The sequence below is a fragment of the Thamnophis sirtalis genome, unplaced genomic scaffold (genome assembly GCF_051295495.1).
Source record: "Thamnophis sirtalis isolate CommonGarterSnake01/CBP01778 unplaced genomic scaffold, rThaSir2_p1.2 scaffold_1, whole genome shotgun sequence".
Taxonomy (NCBI): Eukaryota; Metazoa; Chordata; class Lepidosauria; order Squamata; family Natricidae; genus Thamnophis; species Thamnophis sirtalis.
In genome coordinates, this window is record NW_028261381.1 from 79,185,535 (window position 1) to 79,210,632 (window position 25,098).

Consider the following 25,098-nt stretch of genomic DNA (forward strand, 5'->3'; position numbering starts at 1 on the left):
CTTGAAAAAGAATATTTAACTCTCGTATGCTGAAAAGCTTGTCCCTACATCAATGGGAACACAGCATGATGTGGTCATATTTCACTGTATTGTGATATTTACCAAAGCACCCATAATGAATTACTAACCCCTTTTCTTAACCCATTTTCAGTTCAGACTGAAGAATTCTAGGCGCATCTTCTTTTGTTAGCCAAAGACCCCAAGATAATGCTTGCTGTTGCCAATGCTTGCTACTTTGCTGACAGCAAAGTAGATGGTGCAGAATATAGGCCTTTTTATCAGGTCTTTCTTTTGTTTGTTGATATATGATGAGCTCCCCTTCACAAGACACCCATCTGTCTGGGATGCTGTAATTTGGAGCAGAAGATTGGGGTCAGTGGTTCTAATGGTCCTTTCTGGATCTGGAATCCTATGATTCTATGCTGCCATAATTCCTCCAGGACAGTCCTCTGTTCTGACCCCCTCGTCCCACACCAACACACTCCGAGTCAAAGATACTTTACAGAATTTATTAACAGACAGACAGGTCCTTGGCAGCAAACCGGCACAGATAAGCCTTGGCAGCAATCCAACACAGATAAGCCGTGGCAGCAATCCAGCCTGCCAGGCTCACAATACTGTTCTCCAACATTTGTTAATGCGTTGACTTCTGCAAAAGGGGCATGTGCACAAGCAGTCCTTTTATAGTCTGGAGAGGAGCCTAATTACCAGCAGCTGAGTGCAATTACCTCCTGTAACTGTGCAACTGTTCCTTACGCCTATTAGCTCTCTGGTGCCGGGCATCCAGGAACAACTCACTGCTGATGTCAGGATCACACTCCCTTGTCTCCTCCCCACTGGTCCAAGGCTCAGGCGCCTTCTGGTGGCCAACCAGCCTTTCTGCGCCCTGCTCGGAGTTGGAACCCTGTCCAGGGTCCTCCACATCCTCCACAGACGACTCATAGGGCCCCTCACTGTCGGAGTCTGGTGGCAGCTCCGACGGCTCCTGCTGGGCCACAACAGTCCTCAAGGCTAAACGTTTTGTCGTCACATGCCGAAAGCATGTGCCCACACCCATAATGCAATGTCTGAGTGACACCCTCCCTGCGCCCTGCCCCCTGCGCATTTTGCACACGATCCCCCGTGCTCCCCCCATGTATGCGCATGTGACATGCCCTTTTGAGCCTAGCAGGCTTCCCTGCAGCCTCCTGGGACCAAAAACAGGCTGGGGGGCACTGCACACACACACACCGTGCCCCATTTAGGGCCTAGCAGGCCTCCCTGCAGCCTCAAGGGATCAAAACTGGTGTGTGTGTGTGTGTGTGTGCTGCACCCCCCATGCTTCCCTCCACCCTCTGCACATGAGAACCCCCTGCCCCCCCTCATGCATAGCAGAGATCTGAAAATCAGCTGGCTGGCAGGAGGAGCATGTGCATGCACTGCGGAACTGAGCTGGGATGACAGCTCACATGCCTGCAGAGAGGGCTTTGCGTGCCACCTGTGGCACCCATGCCATAGGTTTGCCATCATGGCTCTAGGAAATTAGGGCTATCTCAGGAGGCATTTTTGCATGTTTAAATAGAGAATGTAAATATAATGGTGATACAAACAATTAATCAGTACTACTGTTATTATATTATTAGACAAGGTAAAAGCAATAGGAAGGCAATGCAGAATGGAGAATTATAACGGCAAAACATGAATGCCGATACAGAAGGCTGTATAATTACTTTATATTGTTACGTGTTCTGACCCCCCTTCATCCTACACCAAAGCACGCCAAGACAAAGATACTTCAAGGATTTATTAACACACAGATTAGACCTTGGCAGCAATCCAGCACAAACCAGTCCTTGGCAGCAATCCAGCACAGACTAACCTTTGCAGCAATCCAGCCTGCCAAGCTAGCCACAAGAGTTTTCCAGCTCTAGTAAATATGTTGACTCCTGCAATGAACATGTGCACAATCATTCCTTTTATAGTCTTGAGAGGAGCCTAATTACCACCAGCTGAGTGCAATTATCTCCTGTAACTGCATAACTGTTCCTTACGCCTATTAGCTCTCTGTTGCTGGGCATCCAGGACCAACTCCCTTGTCTCCTCCCCACTGCTCCAATGCATGATGTCAGGATCATACTCCCTTGTCTCCTCCCCACTGCTCCAAGGCTCAGGTGCCTCCTGGTGGCCAACCAGCCTCTCTGCACCCTGCTCGGAGTCGGAACCCTGTCCAGGGTCCTCCACATCCTCCAGAGCCGTTTCATAGGGCCCTTGGCTATCAGAATCTAGTGGCAGCTCCAACGGCTCCTGCTGGGCCACAACAGTTATGTATGTCTTGTTTTTTTTGTTTTTTTCTTGTTATGTTTTTCTTTCTGTTTTTAAAGATTAAAATGCTTAATAAAAACTATTTTAAAAAGGGGGGCTATCTCAGGAGGCATTTTTGCACATTTCTATTTATACATTTGAATGTTGCTTCTATATCAGGTCTGTGTGTAAAAAGATACAGAAAAGCAATTAGGAATTAAAGAATCTCCTTTTACTTGTGTTCTGCATCATCACACTTAAACTTTTTCCCCCAGATCCTCCAGGGCAAGCATCTCAACCTCAAGTTACTGATGTTTCCAAAGAGGCTATTACCATTACTTGGAATCCTCCACCTAACGATGGTGGGTCTCCAGTTACAGGTTACATTGTGGAAAGAAGGAAGAAAGGTAGCAACCTTTGGGTGCCTATATCCAAGGAACCAATTCAAGGTCAGCAATTTCCGTTGCGTAACATGGGACCCAGTTTGGTTTAGAGGTTAAGGCATCAGGGTAGAAACAGGGGGACTGTGAGTTCTAGTACCATTGGCACAAAGCCAGCTGGGTGAGTTTTGGCCAGTCCCCTTTTTCTCAACTTTAGGAAGGAAGCAATAGCAAATCACCTCTGAAATCTTGCTCAGAAAACTACAGGGACTAGTCCAGGCACTTGCCAGGAGTAAAAAACTGACTTGAGCGCACACACACACACACACACACACACACACACACACACACCAACCAAAGGTGGGTTCTGGCTGCTGCGACTGCCGGTTTGCTCAGGGATGTGCTGCACATGCTTGATGCACACTACACAGGCATACGCAGTACTTAAAAAATTGCTTCTGTGCATGCGCAGGAGCAAAAAAACAAGATAGCAGTGCCTATGGCGCTGCCGAGAGAACTGGTTCGGGGGCGTGGCAGGCCGAGTTACTAGCTACTCAGCTGAACCGGTCCGAACCGATAGGAACCCACCTCTAACACACACACACAAAAACACATGAGAAATCCTATTGTTTTATTGAGTTAGTTTTCTAAACCTCTTCCATATTTGCTTCCAATTTACAGTTAATAGCATGAAAGTTCATCAAGATTTGAAATATGTGTTTATGAGGGATCCTTGATGCTCTCTGAGCTTCCTTGTTTTTCCCCCCAGACATTTCATTGCCCAAAGTAGGTGATGTCACCTACTTTGGGTAATGAAACGTTTGCAAGAAAACTAGCAAGCTCAGAGAGCCCCAAGGATCCCTCATTTCAACCCTGAGCTACAAATATTCTCTTTTATGTGTTCATGTGCCCAGCAGGTGGCAGCAAAATGTCACAATGTGATACAATTTAGAGATTTTGGGTAGAAGATGATAGATATATGATGATAGATAGATAGATAGATAGATAGATAGATAGATAGATAGATAGATAGATAGATAGATAGATAGATAGACAGACAGACAGACAGACAGACAGACAGACAGACAGACAAACCCAAAATCCATGTCAACTCCCAGCAGTCACACAGACTGTCTCCCATATAGCCCTTCAGATCTTCCAAAATGCATGTATTCCCATTCTAATTGACTTCATTCACCATACTGCTGATTGTCTCCTTATTACCTTCTGCCTTTCCCAGAATTATGGAATTCTTAAAATCCAAAATATAATTTGATACACACACACACACACCTACCTACCTACCTACCTACCTACCTACCTACCTACCTACCTACCTACCTACCTACCTACCTATCTATCTATCTATCTATCTATCTATCTATCTATCTATCTATCATCATTCTAATCTGGATTTGGATCTGTAAATAAATCAAATAATCTTTTGGACTTGAAGAACATGAGTGTGTGTGTGTGTCTTTGTGCGCTAAACGAAGGGAAGATTATTTCTGAAAGGGATGAGGGAAAAGCAGAAGAATATACTAATGTATACTGTCTATCTTTCTGTCTGTCTGTCTGTCTGTCTGTCTTTTTATCTAATCTGCCTATCCATCTATATCTCTACCTATCATCATCATCATTTATCATCCATCTATATTTGAATATATATATACTACTTTGTTATGACCAGGTTTTTAAGTGGGATGTTTATTTGAATATTTTTTAAATTCAGAATCCTTTCTGTCATTTATTTCGAAAGCTAAATTCTTTCAAAAATGTTGTTTTTCTTGACAGATACTAAGTGTACTGTGGATGGTTTACTGGAAGGTGCAGAGTATGAGTTCCATGTCATAGCCGTGAACCGAGCAGGGCCTGGGCTTCCCAGCAGTGCTTCCAACTCAGTTGTAGCAAAAGATCCCATCAGTATGGTTCTACTTTTCATTTATTTCTAGTGTCCAATATGTATATGTATGGTGTGTTTGTGTGTGTGGGCATGGAGGGTGCAATTCAATTTATGAGGTTCATTATACAAGCAGAACATAATGGGATAATCAGGGAACTTGATTGTGGCAGCTTATTGTTACTTGCTGCTGATTGCTTCATTTCCATTTTGTAATGTCACAGTCATTTAAATTTCAACATTTGACAAGGTGATTCTCTTTCAAATAATACCGAGGTGGCCTAAAGGTGGTGTTGGCCCAATTACACAGCAACATCTATCAATCAATCTTTATTACAGTTACAGCAACATCTATTTATTGTAAGTCTATGATCTTATAATAACAATAAACTAACAATACAAGCCATGTGAGGGAAAAATGATTCCAGGCTCCTGAAATAAATATTTCCTAAAGCATTTACCTGACCTCTGATGTATCTTCCAAGCTCAGACCAATGGTGCTAAGATCAATCTGTCCCCTAATGATAGCTATTGTCTTGGTTTAAGGCACAGAAGAAGATAGGCTTGTCCAGCGATTGTTAAAATAGCTGTCATCCATCACTGCAGGCTGGGGCTGAGTATTATTGTAATTCAGCAACTCCTGGTGGGCTATCAAAAATGAAGATTAGAACATGACACAGGAGGCATGGGGTATTTGGTTATAAGCTAAACTAAGAAGTGAATACTAACATTCTGATGGTGATTTCCAAGGACACTGTGTTTCATGCTAGTTTTCCAAAATCCCCTGCTAGGGAAAGCCTGCAAATACTAGCATCTAAGGGTAACTTTTCCATTTTGGAAGTTTCCAGAAGCCGAAAGATCCTGTCACCTGCTAAAATGTGCCAACTTTCCCATGGAGTCTGACTGCTTTAAAGAATGTCTGTTAGTATAGAAAAATTGGCATCTATTCTACATTTACACCTAAAAATGAGGAAGTAGGCCATCACTGATTTATAAGCCATTCTTCAGTTCTTTTCTGCTATCTTTTTTAAAGTAAATTTTCCAAGTAGTTTTTAGATTCACAGAGCTTTATTTGTGTGAGGTAATAACTGAATTCCTGCCTGATGATATATTCTTTTAACATATCAAGTCCAGAATATGTAAGGTGACCAGATTTTCAGATTGGTAAAGAGGGACACCTTTGACCGGGGGGGGGGGGGGGGAGGGAGCTGGCTGCGACTGTACATTTACCAATTCTTCACATGCGAAATGCCTTGGACCAGATGACATTCATGAATTTGAGAGGCAGAAATCCTGCCAACTCCACTGGATTGGAAAGCTTGAATGGTCCATCCCTTCAAATGACATGCTCTTTTCCCCCCCAATAACTTACAACTGTGTATTAATTACTGATGTTTGCTATTGATGCAGAGCCTCCTGGGCTGGTGAAGGGGTTGCACGTGGCTGATTCTTCCCAATCCAGCATTTCGTTGGCATGGCAAGAACCTGATGAGGGTGATCCACCTTCAGGGTACATACTGGAGATGAGAGCTGAGGATACCAAGGAATGGTCCAAGTGTACCAAGATCCCAATTTCTGGCAAATGTTACACAGTGGGAGGTCTGCAGGAGAGACAGAAGTATTTCTTCCGCATCCGAGCTGTCAATGAAGCCGGGGTGGGAGAACCGATTGAACTGAAAGAAGGTGTTCTGGCTATGCCGCCTCCAGGTAAAACTTACCCAATCCAGCCTTCATACAAGCATGTCTTGACTGCTGGTATGTTAACCCTTTTTCAGAAAGTGAGAGATACTGAATTTGATCTAGAAGATGATACAGCATATGAATGGAATTTACAAATCCAGAAAACATTCTGTCAACAAATTTAAGAAATTGGGCAACCATTTATCTGAAATGGTACAGGGCTGTGATGGTGAACCTATGGCACAGATGCCAAAGGTGGCATGCAGCGCCCTCTCTGTGGGCACCTGCACTGCCACCAGCTGCTCTTGTGGTTTCCAACAAGTGCATGTGCGCCGGCCAGCTGGTCTTCACGCACGCCGGAGTGCCGGAAACCCGAAGACCAGCATGCGCATGCTGGTTACCTGAACTTTGGATTTACGGCACTCCAGCCCGTGGGTTCATGCACATGTGCATTTTGGTTTGAGCACTTGGTGCCGAAAAGGTTCGCCATCACTGGCATAGAGTCTCCTGCTTGAGCAGGAAATTGGACTAGAAGCCCTCCGAGGTTCCTTCCAACTCTGTTATTCTCTTATTGTATTCATTTTTTTCCTTCTTATGTTAGGTTCAACCAAATAAACCCTAAAAATTCATATGTATCAAGGGAAATATTCTTTAGCAATAAGAAGCATTGTTCATTATTCCTTCTCTCCCCCAAAGTTATTCCTTTTTCTCAAATGGAAAATCAGTTAGGTATATTTTTTTCTTCTCCTGAAAGAAAGGTTATTTCTATCCTGTCAAACAAGCAAATTCTAATTAAGTTCAGGTTAGTCTAGGAACACTTAAAAATGTACACACAAAAAAAACTCATGGAAAATATTTGTGTGCCTGCAATTTTATTTAGTTTGCCTCTTAGCTACCTGTGCTGCATTGCAGATCAGTTGTGATAACCCTTGAATATATAGTCTAAATATTCTTCCTGAATTAATTCCCACAATTTTGCCATTGGAATGGAAGGGTGGTAGTAACAGCACAAATAGACCCTACTGTTTATTCAGGCATCTTTTTGATAAATATCTCGCTTGGAATCTATTGATCATGCATAGAAAAAGTTCTAAATTTTACCCACAAGGCCAAACTATTAGTCAAGTACAGTAGGATCTCTGGTCACGAACACTTCTGATCACGACCAAATTGAGTTCCAATCAAAAAATTCACATTTTTTTTCCACTGGTAATTTCCCCCTTCCATGCCATTTATTTTTTGTAAGCACCAAATTTCCAAAATTAGGTTTGGGTCACGACCAAATCGGATTGCGACCAAAGTTACGGAACGAATTATGGTCGTGACCAGAGGTTCTACTCTACTGGCAAGACTGCCCTAAATGAGTGAATAATGTGATTCAGGATTTCCAATGTTTCAAACTTCTCATTCTCTCTCTCCCTCCCCCCCTGCGTGCCTGCCTGCCTCTCTCTCTCTCCCCACACCTTTTCTCTCTCCCCCCTACCACCGGTATGTTGTGTAGCTGCTCCAAAGTTTGACCTGACTGTCAGACTAAAGAATCATATGGTGGTTCGTGCTGGGACTGCCCTCTGTATCCATGCTTGCTTTACTGTAAGTTGTCTGTTTTTTTTCAACTGCAATATTACATTTAAAAATGTTGCATATCCATATCTTTGGAAATTAGTCAAATCGAGACTAGTGAGATTTTCAGCATAAAGGTCTGGAATGTTGGTATAGCAAATAATTTATATGGAAAAGGGCCAGGATTCAATACTCTAGTTAGGAGTAATCCTTGTTTATTGATTGCCTCCTCTGCAATTCTAGTAGTGATGAAAATTAGATTTGTGACCAATCCTTGCATTTATAACCTTTGCAGGCCTGTAAAACAAGGGCAAGCTGAAATAAGATTGTAAGCAGTTTCACTTAGTGACCACTTTATTTAATGACCAAATTGCTGGTCCCAATTGTAGTTGCTAAATGAGGACTACCTGTAATAGGAAATGATGGGAGGAGATATCTGAAGATATTTGGCCTGAGATACTCAAATGCTGTTGTCAGATATAGATAACTGTTCTGACCCCCTCCTCCGTCCAGTAATGAATGCCGAGACAAGCTAAACTGGAATTTCACAGCACTTTATTAGCAAGAAACCAAAACCTTGGTGGCTGAAAGCCAAGCATAACAAACAGATAAGAACCTTGGCAACAACTCAGACTTCGACAGATAACAGCTTCTCCAGCTTTAGGAATGACGTTGAATCCTGCAAAACCAGGCTCCTCCCAGTCTCTCTTTAAATACAATCTTGAGAGGAGCCTAATTACAATCAGCTGGGTCCAATTATCTTTTGTAACTGCGTGGCTGCTCTCAACGTCGATCTACCCGGCGTTGCCGATCATCCAGGACCACCTCCCTTGTCTCCTCATCACTGCTCCAAGTCATGATGTCAGGAGCACACTCCCTTCGGCTCTCACTGCTGCTCCACGCCTCAGGCGCCTCCTGGTGGCTAACCAGCCTCTTTGCACCCTGCTTGGAGTCGAAACCCTGTCCAGGGTTCTCCACCTCTTCTAGAGCCGATTCATAAGGCCCCTCGTTGGCGGAGTCTGTTTGCAGCTCCAACGGCTCCTGCTGGGCCACAACAGATAACTTACATAGATATAGGATATTGATATATTCTATAGATACATCTATTTTCTATATAGATATCTATATAATTATATCTATACGCACATCTACATCTGTATATCTATATCTATCCTATATCTGGCTGTACAATGGCTCAATGGTTAAAGATGCTGAGCTTGTCAACTGGAAAGCTGACAGCCTGGGTTTGAGACTTGAGCATCGCATGACAGAGAGGGCTCCCGTCCTCGCCCGAGCTCCTGCCCATCTAGCAGTTCGAAAGCATGCAAATGCAAGTAGATAAATAGGTACCACTTTGGTGGGAAGGTAACAGTGTTCCATATTTTCATGCTGGCCACATGATGATGGAAGCATCTCTGGGACAATATAGGCTCCATCAGCTGAAAATCAGAGATGAGCACCAGCTTCTTGAGTTGGTCTCAACTGAATATATCTTAAGATATATCCATTTATACTATAGAGATATAAAAACCAGTTTGATCTAGTAATTTAGGCACAAGGCTAGTGGGAGCTTCTCAAAGGCGATCAAGCTGGCCCCTTCCATGCTAGCTATTCAGAAACGTTAAAAACAGGATATCTTTAAAAATATTTTCGTAAGTTTCTGTAAGATGGCACCTTGTTCTCATTGTTCTCCCCCCCCTTTATATTGTTTATGTTTTTGTTTTGTAGTTTTGTATGGTTATTGTTACTGTTACTGGGATGGATTTTAATTTGTTAATGAATGTTTTCATTCTTGTTTTAAACAGTATGCCGCTATAGTTGCTACTTAAAAGTAAAAATCTCAAATATCTGAGATGTAAAGTATAATATCTGAGGGTTGGCAGTTCAGCGGTTTGAATCCCTAGTGCCATGTAATGGAGTGAGCTCCCATTACTTGTCTCGGCTTCTGCCAACCTAGCAGTTCGAAAGCATGTAAAAATGCAAATAGAAAAATAGAAACCATCTTTGGTGGGAAGGTAACAGCGTTCCGTGCGCCTTCGGCTTTTAGTTATGCTGGCCACATGACCACGGAGACATCTTCGGACAGCGCTGGCTCTTTGGTTTAGAAACTGAGATGAGCACCGTCTCCTAGAGTCAGGAACAACTAGCACATATGTGCAAGGGGAACCTCTAACTTTATCTATACATATTCAAGCTGCTACTTTTCCTACTCCTAATCTATAAGAGAGACTAATGCCAGTTGGGATATTGGACTAACTAAGGTTTTATGAACCCTGTAATTGCTGCTCAAATCTACACCAGGAGACTTCATTGTTGGGGCAGGCCAAGCTTTCCACAATAGGGATTCCTTCCTATTCTCCCATTTTAGCCTGAATGTTTTTTATGATTCTGGATTCCTTGTTACTCTGCTGCTTGTTTCACAGAGTAGTTGACTGGATGTAAGGATATAACAATTGCTCCAGGTGGTCCTTTAATCACAATAGCCTCAAAGAACCTACTTGGTGGTTAGGAGTGACAAGGCTCAGCTGAGAGAGTGACTTGAAAACAGGACTGAAGCATTGATGGGTTTTAAATTCTTGGTAAACTTATTTCCAAGCAAGCAATACTAATCTCTGGGGAAAATAATTTGTTTTTCTCATGACAATATGTTGGATGAATGGGGCAGGGGGAGGATTAGGAAAAAGAGATACAATAAGTCAGATGAGAAGGAGGAGGAGGAGGAGGAGGAGGAGGAGGAGGAGGAGGAGGAGGAGGAGGAAGTAGTTATAGTCCATTAATTTGATGACTTTTCTGCCATCTGCCCTGATTGTTCAGCTTCTTCATACTAAGATTTCCTCTCCTGAGGGAATACTTCCATATATAAAAGTTTCAGTATCCTGTAGGATGCATTTTTTTTAAAAAAGCAATAACCCACAATGTGGAACTACCAAGATCCAGAGAATTTCCTGGTCATCTAATTCTCCTACTTTTCCTCCCTCTCCCTCCTTATAAGGGAGCAAAACTCTAAATAGTGAAAATATTTGATTAAAAGGCTGGGGGGGGGAGGAAGAACCCTAGTACGAGAAGGCCCCTCTCCTGCTTCCTTTCAACCTACTTTTGTCTCCAACAGGGCTCCCCTCCTCCCAACGTTGTGTGGCAAAAAGAGGGGGTTCCCACAAGGGGGAGAGAAAGCATTACAAAAGGCAAGCATCACTCCCAGTTCCTCATCCATAGCACCAAGCGCTATGATTCTGGGCTCTATCGGATCGTGCTGAGTAATGACTATGGAGAGATCCACTACGACATCAATGTTCGAGTGACAGGTAAAGGATCAGAAGGAGGGATAAGTGGGGAGATGTATCCTGCCCCATCTATTGATTTAGCCAAAGGGGGCAGTGAGGATGCACTGTCCATGCTGAGGAGGTAGGGAAATAAAATTTCTGACTCAGGCATTCTCTCTCCACCCCACCCCCGACTCCTCCACCTGAAAATAAATTGTATATTATGTACACTGAGAGTTTATGCACCAAAGACAAATTCCTTGTATGTCCAATCACACTTGGCAATAAATAAATAACTATTCTATTCTATTCTATTCTATTCTATTCTAATTCTATTCCGTTCCGTTCCATTCTCATTCTATTCTCATTCTATTCTGTTCTGTTCTAATACTCATTCTATTCTAATTCTATTCTCATTCTATTCTGTTCTCATTCTATTCTGTTCTATTCTATTCTGTTCTAATTCTAATTCTATTCTAATTCTATTCTAATTCTATTCTAATTCTATTCTAATTCTATTCTAATTCTATTCTAATTCTATTCTAATTCTATTCTATTCTATTCTAATTCTATTCTATTCTATTCTAATTCTATTCTAATTCTATTTTATTCTAATTCTATTCTATTCTATTCTCATTCTATTCTGTTCTATTCTATTCTAATTCTATTCTATTCTATTCTATTCTAATTCTAATTCTATTATATTCTCATTCTATTCCATTACATTCTTATTCTATTCTATTCTATTCTATTCTAATTCTATTATATTCTCATTCTATTCCATTCCATTCTTATTCTGTTCTATTCTATTCTATTCTCATTTTCGTTCTCGTTTTGTTCTATTCTAATTCTATTCTAATTCTATTCAATTCTCATTCTATTCTAATTCTATTCTATTCAATTCTAATTCTATTCTAATTCTATTCTAATTCTATTCTAATTCTATTCTAATTCTATTCTATTCAATTCTCATTCTATTCTCATTCTATTCTTATTCTTATTCTATCCAAGGCCAAAAAATAATATTGCAGATCAATGTGCACTAAATATTAAGGTCCAGGCTGCCTCTGAGAACATCTCAGCCCAGGAATTTATTAGATCCAAGATCAAAAGTCATCTAAGGAAAAACACCCACTCTTGATTTATTTACAATACAATAGCAGAGTTGGAAGGGACCTTGGAGGTCTTCTAGTCCAACCCCCTGCCTAGGCAGGAAACCCTATACCGTTTCAGACAAATGGCTATCCAATATCTTCTTAAAGACTTCCAGTGTTGGGGCATTCACAACTTCTGGAGGCAAGCTGTTCCACTGATTAATTGTTCTAACTGTCAGGAAATTTCTCCTCAGTTCTAAGTTGCTTCTTTCTTTGATTAGTTTCCACCCATTGCTGGAAATTTCTCTTTCAAGAACCACAATTTAGGATGTGGGCAGGGAATGTTTCATTTTTGGATGAGACTGTAGAAGCTTTAAAAAATCTACACATATTTGAAGAGAAGAAATCTGGAATTAAGGAGAAACTGCCTAACAATTAACCATTGGAGCAATTTGCCTTCAGAGTTTGTGGGTGCCTGGAGGTTTTTAAGAAGAGACTGGGCAGCCACTTGTCTCAAATTGTATAGGGGCTCCTGTTTGTGGGGGTTGGACTAGAAGACCTCCAAGGTCCCTTCCAGCTCTATTCTGATTCATTGAAAGAATGGCTAGATACTAATGATTAAGCAATAATCCAAGACATACGGATTATTTTGGTTATTAATTTGTTTTAATCAGTCTTTTTCAGCTGTAGAGAGCTCTTTATATTCTTACGATTTTTATGATTCTGAGTAGCTAATGCTAAGGTCTACATTTCTGCTCACGAACCATGGACCAATAGTATAAAATACCCATGATGTCAGCCAATTGGGGAAGGGCAGTATACATTATAATGCTTGTTTTGGACAATTTGCCACTCTTTATGGCTTAATATCTCAAAGCCAGGTCATCGAAGATATATTTTAAAAAACAAGGATTTAATGTTGTAAGCTGCCCAGAGTCACCTCACAATGAGACTGGCGGCAAACACATTCAATAAATAAATAAGAAAAAATTGTCTTAAAAAATTGCCAGGGATTAGCTGATGGATGACTAGAAAGAGAAAGGAAGCTCTGGTTCACCTTTTGTATTTCCATCTTAGACTTCCCAAGGCCACCTACTAATCTGAACCTCTATGAAGAAGTGCCAAACACTGTAACACTGAAGTGGGACCATTCTCCAGATGTGAAGGAGGATGACAATGCCCATTATGTCATTCTAAAACGTGACACCAGCACTGCCACTTGGTTCACTGCAGCAGAAAAAGTGTACAGTAACAAGTACACTGTCACTGGTCTGCTTCCTGGCAGGAAATATTTCTTCCGGGTGATTGCCCGCAATGATATTGGTGACAGTGATCCTTTGGATTCAAAAGATTCCTGGCATATCAATAAAGACATAGGTAAGTATGGATGTCTCTATAGTGATACGTAGAGCAAAATATTCTTTTGTGTTGTGTTTCAGTGGATCTAACTGCACTTTGCCTTGGATTTCTTGCAAGTGGAAATGGAAGGACTTGTTGACAATAGCAATATTACTGGTGTATGCTGCTGGTTTAAAATAATAGTTTTGTTTAGTTTGTTACAGATGAAGATATCATGACTGAATAATTATTTTCCCAAATGTACTCTCAAGCTAGAGATAAATAGAAAGATAGGTAGAGATAGAGATACAGAGAGAGAGAGAGAGAGAGAGAGAGAGAGAGAGAGAGAGAGAGAGAGAGAGAGAGAGAGAGAGAGAGAGAGAGAGAGAGAGAGGGAGAGAGAAGGGGGAGGGAAAATACTTTGGGGTGTGTTTTTCAAACAAGGATATTCCAGCCAAATTTTCATGTGGGATATACATGTATTATACATTTCTTACAAAGGGGTTGAGGTATGTGTATGAATAACCAATTTTTCACTGTGTAGTCTGCAGTCTCGCAGGTTTTTCACTCTTCAATTAAATCTGAAAGGAAAGCTATATCCAAATAGAAGGAGATTTTTAGATTATAAAGTATGATAGGAATTGCAATGTGGTATTTTTTAAGAGACAACAAAGTTATCAAGCAAAAAATAGCAACAAATAAATTCTGCCATTCTGCAGCAGTAAGATAAGCTTCAAACACCACCCACCCAAAAGAAATTAGAACCAATGTGGGATGGTGTTTAAGATGTTGGACTTGGAGAGGCCACATTTGAGGCCATCCTTAGTGTTGTTAGTCAGAGGATGAGTTTTGACCAGTCACTCTCTTTCAGCCCAAACTACCAAACAGGAACAGTGGGAACAACTGTCTGAGAAGGTGAGAAGGATGGCTATACAAGAGAGCCAGTTTGATGTAGTGGTGGTGCTTCGCTTTTCACTCTTGTGGGTAGTATGTGTCTTCATCAATCTTGGTCCTTTGAGGATTTTGCCTAGGATCTTATCTATTCTCTACACCAGGGGTCTCCAATCCCCGCTCTGTGGACCAGCACCGGGGCTATAGCATGCCAGAAATGCAAACAAGCGAAACCCCATTCACGGGAAGCAGGCTGCACATGAAGCCACGCCCATTCTGGTCCACAGAAAAACCTCTCTCCGTGGAACCGGCTCTGGTACCCAAAAGGTTGGGGGGGCGCTACTCTACACTGCACTTTGCTGGACAGAGAATTCTGATGTTGTTCCTGAGATCTCTTGGAGCCACTCTCCCAGCTTATGAGTCATAGCTCTACCCTCACCAGAACCATTTTGGCCTTTATTTTCTACATCTTCTCTCATTCCTCCTTCAGGCCCTAGTATTTCTCCAATGATAATAACCTGTTTAATTATTATTTTTAATCTGTCCATGTCATCTTGTACTCCTGGAAGAAAGGTGGGAAATGAATTTCACAAAGTAATTTTAAAGCAACCTAAAAATAAAGATGAAAATAAAGATAAAAAAGAAAGGAGCTTGTTGTACAAGAGGGGGGAAAAAACCTTTCAGGAAACTGGAGGATTGATTTTGCATTGTGTTCCTGTCAATGCATAGCATAGATGTACACAAACAGGGATTCGGCTGATGAAATGAACTCTCTTTTGCAGCCCATAACCAATCTCATTGTTTTGTTGACAGAACTTTTCCATGCCAAGATGAAGGAGTACCATGAGCGGGACTGGAGCCATGCTCCACATTTTATAACTCCCTTGAAGAACCACCTAGTGTGCCGGGGTCATGACTGTACCATGAGTTGTGCTTTTTTAGGAAACCCCCGCCCAATGATTACATTGTACAAGGGCGAAGTCAACATCACAGCCCATTCCAAATTCTGGTACAATTCAACCAGTGGCGTCTGTACACTGATGATTCCCACATGCACTGCCAAGGATAGCGGCGAGTACTCCATACTAATTGAGAATGAGCTTGGGAAAGAAAAATGCAGTGGTACCTTGACAGTATATGGTAAGTTATCTCTCATCCTTGAAGATATTGGTACTATCCCATTCAATTTAATATGTTCAGTCTCAGAAGAGAACCAGTTTGCTCCAGTACAGTAGTTAAGGCATCAGGATAGAAACTGGGGGACTGTGTGTTCTAGTCAGCTGAATGACCTTAGGCCAGTCACACACTTGGAATGAGTCAACAGCAGGGGTGAAATACTACCAGTTAGGTTCGCCCGAGCTGGTAGTAAAAAATGCTTTCAAAAAGGTTTTTTTAAAGGTTCCGATGATTGCGATCGTGCTAAACTGTTAAAAAATGCTTTAAAAAGTTTTTTTAAAGTTCCAATGATCAACTGTGCAACAGTTAGCTGTGCAACAATTAGCTGGGACACGGATTGTTGGAACTTTTCTAAAAACTTTTTTTAGCATTTTTTAACTACTGATTCAAGAGAACTGGTAGTTAAAAAATGCTAAAAACGTTTTTTAAAAAGTTGGTCATCCCCACCCAGTCACATGACCCCCACCAAGCCACGCCCACTAAGCCACGCCCACAGAACCAGTAGGGAAAAATTTTGAATTTCACCACTGGGCAACAGCAATCTACTTTTCCAAAACCCAGTCAAGAAAACTGCAGGGACCAATCAGTGGTGGGTTCTGGATCCCGTTGCAACCGGTATGCTGCAACGGGGTGTCCACCATGTGCATGCATACTTATCACTCGCGACACTCCAGCTGCTCAGCGGAGCGTTGTGCAGGCGCCGTATGCTCCATGTGCGAAAGCCCTGATCGGCCTAAATACAGGTAAGTAGGGCAGGCGGGAGGGTGTGCCCTCTGAAGCACCATACCAGAATGGTACCAGGTGCTCCCAGCAGGCACTGGTATGCCCATACTGGGGTGTACGGATTGTATCCCACCACTGGAACCAGTACAGTCAATTGCCTGGAATCAAGTCTAACTTGATGCCACAAAAAAAAAAAGGTAATTAAAGTCAGATAAGATTTCTGCTGAGAATTACTTCTGTTAAAGCTGATACTTTTTGTACCAGTTCAGGTAAAGAACCTGAATATTTTTCCCTTCCTGACAGGGAGACGGTCACAGCTAGGGGAAATTTCAAAATTTTGATGAGGCTGCAGATCGTTGAATTCAAAAACCTGACATATTTATATCATGAATTTAAGGAATGGCATCAAAGGAGCTTTTCTGGGAATGCTATAAAGCCCTTGATGAAGGCCTTGAGTCACCTAATGTCAAGGGAGATATGTCAAAGTTGACATTTTGGGGGTTAGTGTACTCAGTTACAGAAGAAGGAGGAGGTTTGAATGGAGCTAGTAACACATTGGGATCCAGAAGAGAAGCCTATTTCATTCAGTTTCATTGTTGCATGTAGTCACTGCTTCAGCCAGTGCCTATCTAGGCCAGGGATCTCCAACCTTGGCAACTTTAAGACTTGTGGACTTCAACTCCCAGAATTCCTCAGCCAGCTTTGGAAAAGCTGAGTACAAAGCTGCAAAGCTGGCTGAGGAATTCTGGGAGTTGAAGTCCACAAGTCTTAAAGTTGCCAAGGTTGGAGACCCTTGATCTAGACCTCCAACCCAATGAGGAAATATTCAGGTTCAGTTCTTGAGGACCCACAAAAGGTCTTTTTTATTTTTTGTTTTTAGAAAGTTATTGAACACATACATTTGCCTAAAATTCTTGCAAGCCAGGAAGTACCATAGTTATTACATGCAATTACTTTTTAAAAAAACTTCCTCCACCCCTGTCCCATTATCAAGTGCTGACCTTAAGAATAAGAGATCAATGCCTTGAGAATTTGATTACGAACAGAATTTTTCTGCAGCTCATTCATGAAAATCTATTTATTTATTGAATTTGTACAGGTGCCCTTATCACAAAAAGCAATTTTGGGTGCCAACATTCAATAATGCAGCATCCCTTAATATTTTTTATCCCTTCTCTTTTAGAAAAAGATGATAGAAGCATTTTGGAAACAGTTATTGGCAGCCTGCAGAAATCAAAGCATCTCATGTGAACTACATACTGTACCATATACACCTTTCAAGTATGGTTCAGCATCATTCAGACTGTTTTGGGTTGTGTGTGGTTTGAGCTCTTTGGGACTGTATAATTATTAGTAGTCTTGTAATGCAAATAGGATGCTGGTAGTCAAGCTGTCATAGGGACAATAGATAGTCAGCAGAAGTAGCCTGCAGAACTCCATTCTAACCACTGCGCCATCACAGCTTTTACAATGCTGGTTTTCTCCCATTTCCTGGACCATTGTTACAATGCCTCAGGCATGATATCATCATCAATAACTGATGCCAGTGGATTCCTTAAAAATACCACAAGGTGATGTGCTTTGTGTTAAATAAGCTTACTTTACCTAATACGAATTCAGAAGCTGGCAGCTGCAGGACTTTGTTCTCATGCTTCTCCCTATAATATTGGCATGTTGAGTGTGGAGGTGGTTCAGGGTACACAAAAGGAACAACAAGCTATTTGGTTCAACCGTCACAATTGTGTTCATGGAGGAAAGAACCGAATGTTACCTCTTCGTAACCTAGAGAAATGTAACAGCTAAGCCTAGAACCTGAGAGTCAGGAATTAAACCGTTTGTATCCAGCAGAGATAGTTTATAATTGCAGCCTTTCTAATGACTTCCTGTTCTCAACAGTGAATAAAACCAATTTTAATCTCAAACAGGAAAATAAATATTTTGATTGGCAAGGAATCTCTTTATAGTTCTCCTTTTGGTTTTATTTTTGTATCCAAGCAAACTATAAACAAATTGTAGCATAAATAAATTAAGTTACAGTTAATTTCAACATGCTAAAGTTTCACAGAAAAATCCAGTTTCTGCTTAAAATATTCCAGAACAGACTATCCTGTGCCAGAGACCATTTCTATTCTTATGAATTTCTCAGAAATAGGTTAGGTTCACACATTGTGTTATGCCAAAAGGGGTGTGAAAAGGTTGGTTTTGGTGAGAGATATAATAGTTAGAGTGTATGCACATGCATATGAATGACGAGAAAAATGCAAAGGCACAAACAAAAATGAAAAGACAGAAAATCCCTCTCAAAATATTTTTTTACAGAACAAAAAGTTCAGATGTTAAAGTAAACCTTGGCAGGAGAGAATAATGTGTTAGACATTCCATTTTGTCAGTAAAAGGCAAAATGTTCATACATAGAAACTGAACTCATGTCTTCTCTCTGGGGTTCTAAATCATGTGTAATAGTTTTCTCCAGAACAAAACAATATTTTAGCTATAGCTCATGGACATTAAATCAAACTCTTTTGGTTGGGTATATTTTTTTTTAATAAGTTCAATGTTTTTAGAATATAATTTGATATCATATTCTCATATTTAACCTTTATTTCTTTTACCAATTTTAAGAACAAATCAAATGATGCCACCATTTAATTTTTTATCCATTCATTCCATACAGCTCTCTGAAGCAACAGAATATACTGTAAATACATTTTCTGCCTGGCACCCTAATAAATTACGCTGTCATTCCTTAATCTACTCCTCACCAGCTTTCCACACTTCCTCACAAAATGTATGTCTATATGAAAGGTGGACTTTCCCTGCTTTCAGTTTTACCAATAATTACCAAATAATGCACCACACATGGTCCTTTTGCCTAGTTTTCACTTTATTTATATGTTATATCCAGTATTTAATACTGAAAATTTTATATATATACATATATATATATATATACACACCGATATATACATTGTACATGCACAAATGTACACACAACCGAACATTCTTGAAACTGAAAATTAAAAGAAATTAAACTAAGCACAAAAGAAAATTTTGCATTGTATTTGCTTCTAAGTTGATCCTAACATTAAGTATCTTTGCAGTTATTATCCACAGATTTTTAAAGAAAAAATTGCTAGGAATCTAACAGAATTTATTCTGGTTTTGAATAGTGGTGAAATCATTGTTGAATAGTGAGAAAAAACATAATTTGCAATGCAGTAGACATTATCTGAGTCTCATTCATATCAAACAATATTAAATGGTAGCCAGCATTCAATTTGGAGAGTTGCTGACTATTAAACGCCATAAATAGACCTCCAATAAATACAAAAGGGGGAAAAATGGTATGAGCTTGTTTATGCAAATCTCTTAATTATTACTAAGTTCTCCCTCATTATTTCATTTTATTCCAGGACTGCTTTTGTATAGTAACTGAATTCCCACCATATTCTCAAACCATTGAAACATCTAAAATAAAAACCATTACTGAGGAGTCTGCCTGATCGCCAGACAGAATTTCCCACAACTTCAAATGCTCTTACTCTTCATGTTTTCTTGTGCATCAGCAATCATCTCTTCCAGCAGTCTAACCACACAAACTTCTTGCATCTATGGTCCACTACTGGGTTTATAAGCATCTTTAAATTCAAATCCAATAGTGCCATTATATATATTTTAAAAATCTAAACATTTCATGCTTCAAACCAGCAGGAAAGGGAGGAATTGTGTTAGGAAGACCCTCGCATGTTCCCCCCCCCCCCAATGATCATAGCTAATAATGCCATTCTGATAGCTGCAGCATTAATTATGCTATACAGTAAGGGAAATGGGTTTTCATTGGTTTTCCAAAATCACTCTATTCATTTTTTTGATGTCTTTCATCTCAGGGAATTGAATGGGATGGAGTAGGGGAGTGCCAATAATTGGCAAATTACTAATGTAAGCATACTTCCTCTCAAAATTCCTCCTCTTTACAGTGGAGGAATAAAAATCACTGTACCTTCTCAGAACTTGATTTGAGCAGTTAAATTCAATGGTATCTAGTTTTTTTCTACAATGCACCAGAGTATAAACCAGCTCCCAATTTATAATCTTTTCAGAAACATAGTGGGAAATGTAGATGGAAGTGTTTCAACAATTAATACACAACAGGTCCAAATCCACAGGAACAGAAATCCCAGATCCATTCTTGTCTTTGGCCACTAATTGTTGGCTGGTGAATTGTTCTCAGTCCTGTATGTATCATCTTTGGACCCAACTCAGGGAAGTAGCTTTGTGTGTTAGAGCAGGGGTATCAAACTCGTGGCCCACGGGCCGGATGCATCACATGCTGGCCACCCCAAATTTTCACATCTGAGACAGTGAGTCTCTTTATAGTAACAGAGGCTATAATAAATGTCTTTGATTGTTAATACTTCATTGCTTTTGCTTTTCCATGAGGCACATATTCTAAATGTATACCTAAAAGCATAAGATGTGAACAGAAAAAGCACATGCTGGCAAATTTATCTATTAAAAGAGATCCACAATTCACAGAAAGAGGATTGAAAGGTATTGGATAAATGGTACCTTTTCCAATAACTCTGTTGCTACATAACATTTCAAACAGTCCATGCTTAACTCTACATTTCAAACAGTCCATGCTTAACTCTACATCTACTAATTGAAAATATTTTATAGCATCCTTTAAGCAAAGTCTTTAGTAGTAACACTGTTTTTGTCCTGAATTGTATCTTCTGCAAAGACTGGCACAAAAATAGGACTTGTTTTTCATCTGCCTGGGGAATGGCCTTATTACTGTTGTTAACACAATCAAAAGATGCCTTATGCAAAGTGGATAAAGGTTTTCACCTGATTGTGTTCTTTCATTATGATGGGAATGCAGAGAAAACTGAGCAATTCAGTTAAATGTTAATTTGATTTATAAAGGGATTTAGCAAGATTGTGATTTCTATTCTATTCTATTCTATTGACTGCAACAAAATAAGGAGACAGAGTTTTAAAGAAGCACAGGATGGCTATTGTTGTACATATACACACTTTATGCAAAGTTTGACAATAATGAAATCTTCTCATCTACACACCAAAATGTCATTTTTACAGCATAAGGAAATTATATGAATTATACAGCCACATTTGCGAACATTTGCAAATAATTTGGGATCATTATTTGAATGATCCCAAATTAAAACCCAAGAGCCTTGCTTCCCTTCATGCTATTACTTTCAGTTTTGTTCCCCTCTTCTGTACAGATAAATAGTTCTTAAAAATGCTGGCCATTGCATTCACATTTTTTTTCTAAAATGTTACTTGAAAACAACATGGCATTCTTTAAAACAGCTATGTAAACTCCAGAATGTAAACGGAATGCTGTATATATGAACATGCACGTGCTTACTACATACATGACTTCCATTCTGAAGAAAAGCCACCACACATTTCTTAGATTATCCCTGTGAGGTAGATAGGCAAGCATTATAATTCAGAAAGGCAAAGATGTTATTGCAGGGAGACCGGCTCCTCTAAATGAAAAAAAACAACAACTCTGGAAGTGTAGCAGAGTTTGGCAGTTTCTGACATTAAAGGCTCTGACAGTCCCTGCACCATCCAGGGAGAATAGATGTGCAAAAGGAGATGAAGAACTTCTTCCCTTTGAAAAGAATGCAAACAAAAGGAGGAAAAACATTTTGGTGACATCCAGAGTTGGTTTACTTATTATTCTTCATCGAGGCACGTTGCAAGATGGAAAGGCTATGGTCCCCCTGAATGGTTTGTGTCCACTCATCTGCTCCTACAAGCAACCTGATCTGTCTCAATCTTTCCTGCCTAGTCTCTGACCTCTGATGCCATGAAGAAAGCTGGAGGAAGGGATAGAATGCCTTCTACAGGATAGGAAAGATATGTGAGAATTTCCTTTCTCAGTTACGGATCCTTTGGAAGGAAAAACCTAACATATCCTGTGGTCCTTTAGGATCCATACAACTGCAATCCAGAAACTCTTTTATTAAAGCCAGTTTGATTAAGGATTATTTTCACCTGTGCTGCAAATGCCACTACAACTTATCAACATTGCTATCTTCTCCTTTGCAATGATCCAGCCCCTTTCAAGGAACTGGATTCAGTGATGTATATTGCAATTTCCACAAGCAAATCTAAAGTGTTCCTGCAAGGAGGGAAGGATCAAATATTCCAGAATGAAAGATTTGTATGTCCTGGAACCTTGTATCTGATCGTCAGCGTTCCAGGTTTTTCTCTCCTTCATTGGGGTTTATCATAGTAATCTTAAAATGTCTTTGTGATCTGTTTTTTCCCCCTTTTGGTTCAGAATAAATAATAGGGGGTTACCCACCCCCACCCCCAAAGAAAATCTTTTAAACATTCAACAGAATTTTTTTATCTACCATCAGATGGGCTCCTCCCATGGATTTTATTCACTTTTCTTAATCTTTCAAAACTTTAAAAGATCCCCTTTTAAATCTCCATGTATCCAGAAGCAAGTCTATTTCTCACTGAGCAGACACACTTTTTTGTGTCTAATGAATTTATCCATTGGCTAATCTAATGAGGAGAAAGGAAGAGGGATGCTGAGGTTGAAAAAGTGGTGTCTACAGAAGATATTTAGCAAGATGTGGCAAAGAATTCATAGTTCATTTGCAAAAAAACACTAACCTTAGTGATGAACTTTAATCCGGCTTTTTGTGGCTTATTATGTCATGGGAACCCAACCTCTTTATGGTTGAATGTAGGAGAGCCCAGAAAATTGGTTAATTCGGTAGTAAAATAACAGGCAGTTGTATGAATGCAGTGATTTTTTCCTACATTAGATTTGATGGCTCTTTTTCCCTCTTTCAGTCACTTCTTTTCTCAGACATATGCATATATTCTATGAAGGGGAGCATCTTTCCAGTAACTTGGAAAGGAACTCAGGAACTATACAGGTAGTCCTTGACTTACAACAGTTCATTTAGTGACCCTCCAAAGTTACAACGGCACTGAATAAAGTGACTTATGACCATTTTTCATACTTATGACCGTTGTAGCATACCCATGGTCACGTTACTTGGCAACTGGTTCATATTTATGACGGTTGCAGTGTCCCTGGGATCATGTGACCTTCTGATAAGCAAAGCCCAAATGGGCAAGACAGATTCACTTAACAGTCATGTTACTAACTCAACAACTGCAATGATTCACTTCACAACTGTGGTAAGAAAGGTAATAAAATGGGGCAAATCTCACTTAACAAATGTCTCACTTAGCAACATAAATCTTGAGCTCCATTGTGGTCATAAATTGAGGACTACCTGTGTAATCATCACCATGCTTTCTGAGTCCTAGAATATAGAAAATATGAGTTAACTGTGAAAGAACTTTCCCCTTTTTGAAATAGTCCCATTCCATTCCTCCAGGTTTTCATCCCCAGAAGAAACAGCAACCAAAAGATAGGATTATTTATGTTAAATGTATTTTGCAGAATTGGGATAATTTGGAGAAACTTCAGGTGCTCAGGGTTTCTGTGATGATCAGAGCAGAGTTCATACTGAGAATGGATTAGCTGAGACAAGAGTTTGCTAAATCCTCTTATTCCTCTTTCACCCAGATGGGTCTCAATTTCCATCAGGAATGAAATGTTGACTATATTATCCAACAACATTATAGGTTATCCATGCTCTATCCTTCAAATCAGGCCTTTCATTTAAACCCACCAGCCTGCCCTAATTTCTAGGAAATAGCATCCTTCACAACTTTTTCTTGTGGGCTGTGGTGGTCCTGGACTGTACTAGAATTTAAAAATCCAGAGTTTGATTAATCTCTTATGGGCATGTTGATTTTGTTTCATCCCAGTTTTGTTAGCTCTCCTTAGAAAGTAACCAACCAAACTAATAGAAAATTTTAAAAGCTGTCAATATAATAGAATTACCATATTTTTCAGAGTATGAGACTCACCTTTTTCCCCCCTAAAAGAGGGTGAGAATTTGGGTGCGTCTTATACACCAAATGTAGCCCCATCCACCCACTGGTCCCCACCCTTTGGCCTCTGCCTCCCCGCAATTTACCTCTTTGCAGCGAACCGGGCTTGTGAAGGCTTCAATAAGCTATAGCAATCCCTGCAGCCTCTAACAGCGGATGATGGGGAGAAATTGAAAGTGAAACTAGCTGTTTGCTCCACGTGGCAAATTGCTGGGAGGCAGATTTTTTTCTTGTGTTAATCAGACTGTTTGCTGCAAGGAGGAAAGTCAACAACTATAAATGCCTATAGAATGTTCAAATTGTTAGACTTATTCTTTAAAGACTGCTTTATTATTGTTTTAGACAACTTAACAAAATGAAGAGGCTTTTTAAAAATAAATGCTTGATCTAAAGAGGCCCAGTGCTATTCTTTAAATAGCAGAGAATAACTATACTTCCAGAAAGCACATTTTAACAGTATCTGTACACATATAGTATGAAATATAACACTACAAACAGTGTATATTGTCTGTACTGTTTGTTGCAAGGAGGCAAATTGCTGGGAGGCAGAGGCAGATATTTTTCCCTTGTTTTCCTCCCCAAAATCTAGGTGCATCTTATACTTCGGAATGTCTTATACTCCGAAAAATATGGTACATATTTTATGACTGTTCAGATTTCTGGCAGATTATCCCAAGGACAACTTTTCCATATCATAGTTGAATTTTATATATTATACCTTAAAGCAGAAGACCCTAACAGCTACTTATAATTTCCATTTTGAGCCAACAATTCCTTTATGATGAACAGCAGAACAATCTAGAGAACATGTTAAACCAACATATCCAATATTTTTTTAAAAAAAA

At 40.0% G+C, this 25,098-nt stretch overlaps 1 protein-coding gene across 1 annotated transcript in view; it reads left to right on the top strand.

The window, feature by feature from the left end:
* IGSF22 (immunoglobulin superfamily member 22) overlaps positions 1 to 18,147 on the top strand; it is a 43,596-nt gene extending 25,449 nt beyond the window's left edge. The window contains exons 15-22 of the mRNA XM_087720181.1: positions 2,556 to 2,729; positions 4,455 to 4,583; positions 5,971 to 6,267; positions 7,742 to 7,830; positions 10,910 to 11,102; positions 13,232 to 13,531; positions 15,197 to 15,523; positions 17,466 to 18,147. Coding sequence (XP_087576307.1) covers positions 2,556 to 2,729; positions 4,455 to 4,583; positions 5,971 to 6,267; positions 7,742 to 7,830; positions 10,910 to 11,102; positions 13,232 to 13,531; positions 15,197 to 15,523; positions 17,466 to 17,533 — 1,577 coding nt within the window. The 3' untranslated portion in view covers positions 17,534 to 18,147. The remainder of the gene's footprint in view (positions 1 to 2,555; positions 2,730 to 4,454; positions 4,584 to 5,970; positions 6,268 to 7,741; positions 7,831 to 10,909; positions 11,103 to 13,231; positions 13,532 to 15,196; positions 15,524 to 17,465) is intronic.
* Positions 18,148 to 25,098: the final 6,951 nt, after the last annotated feature.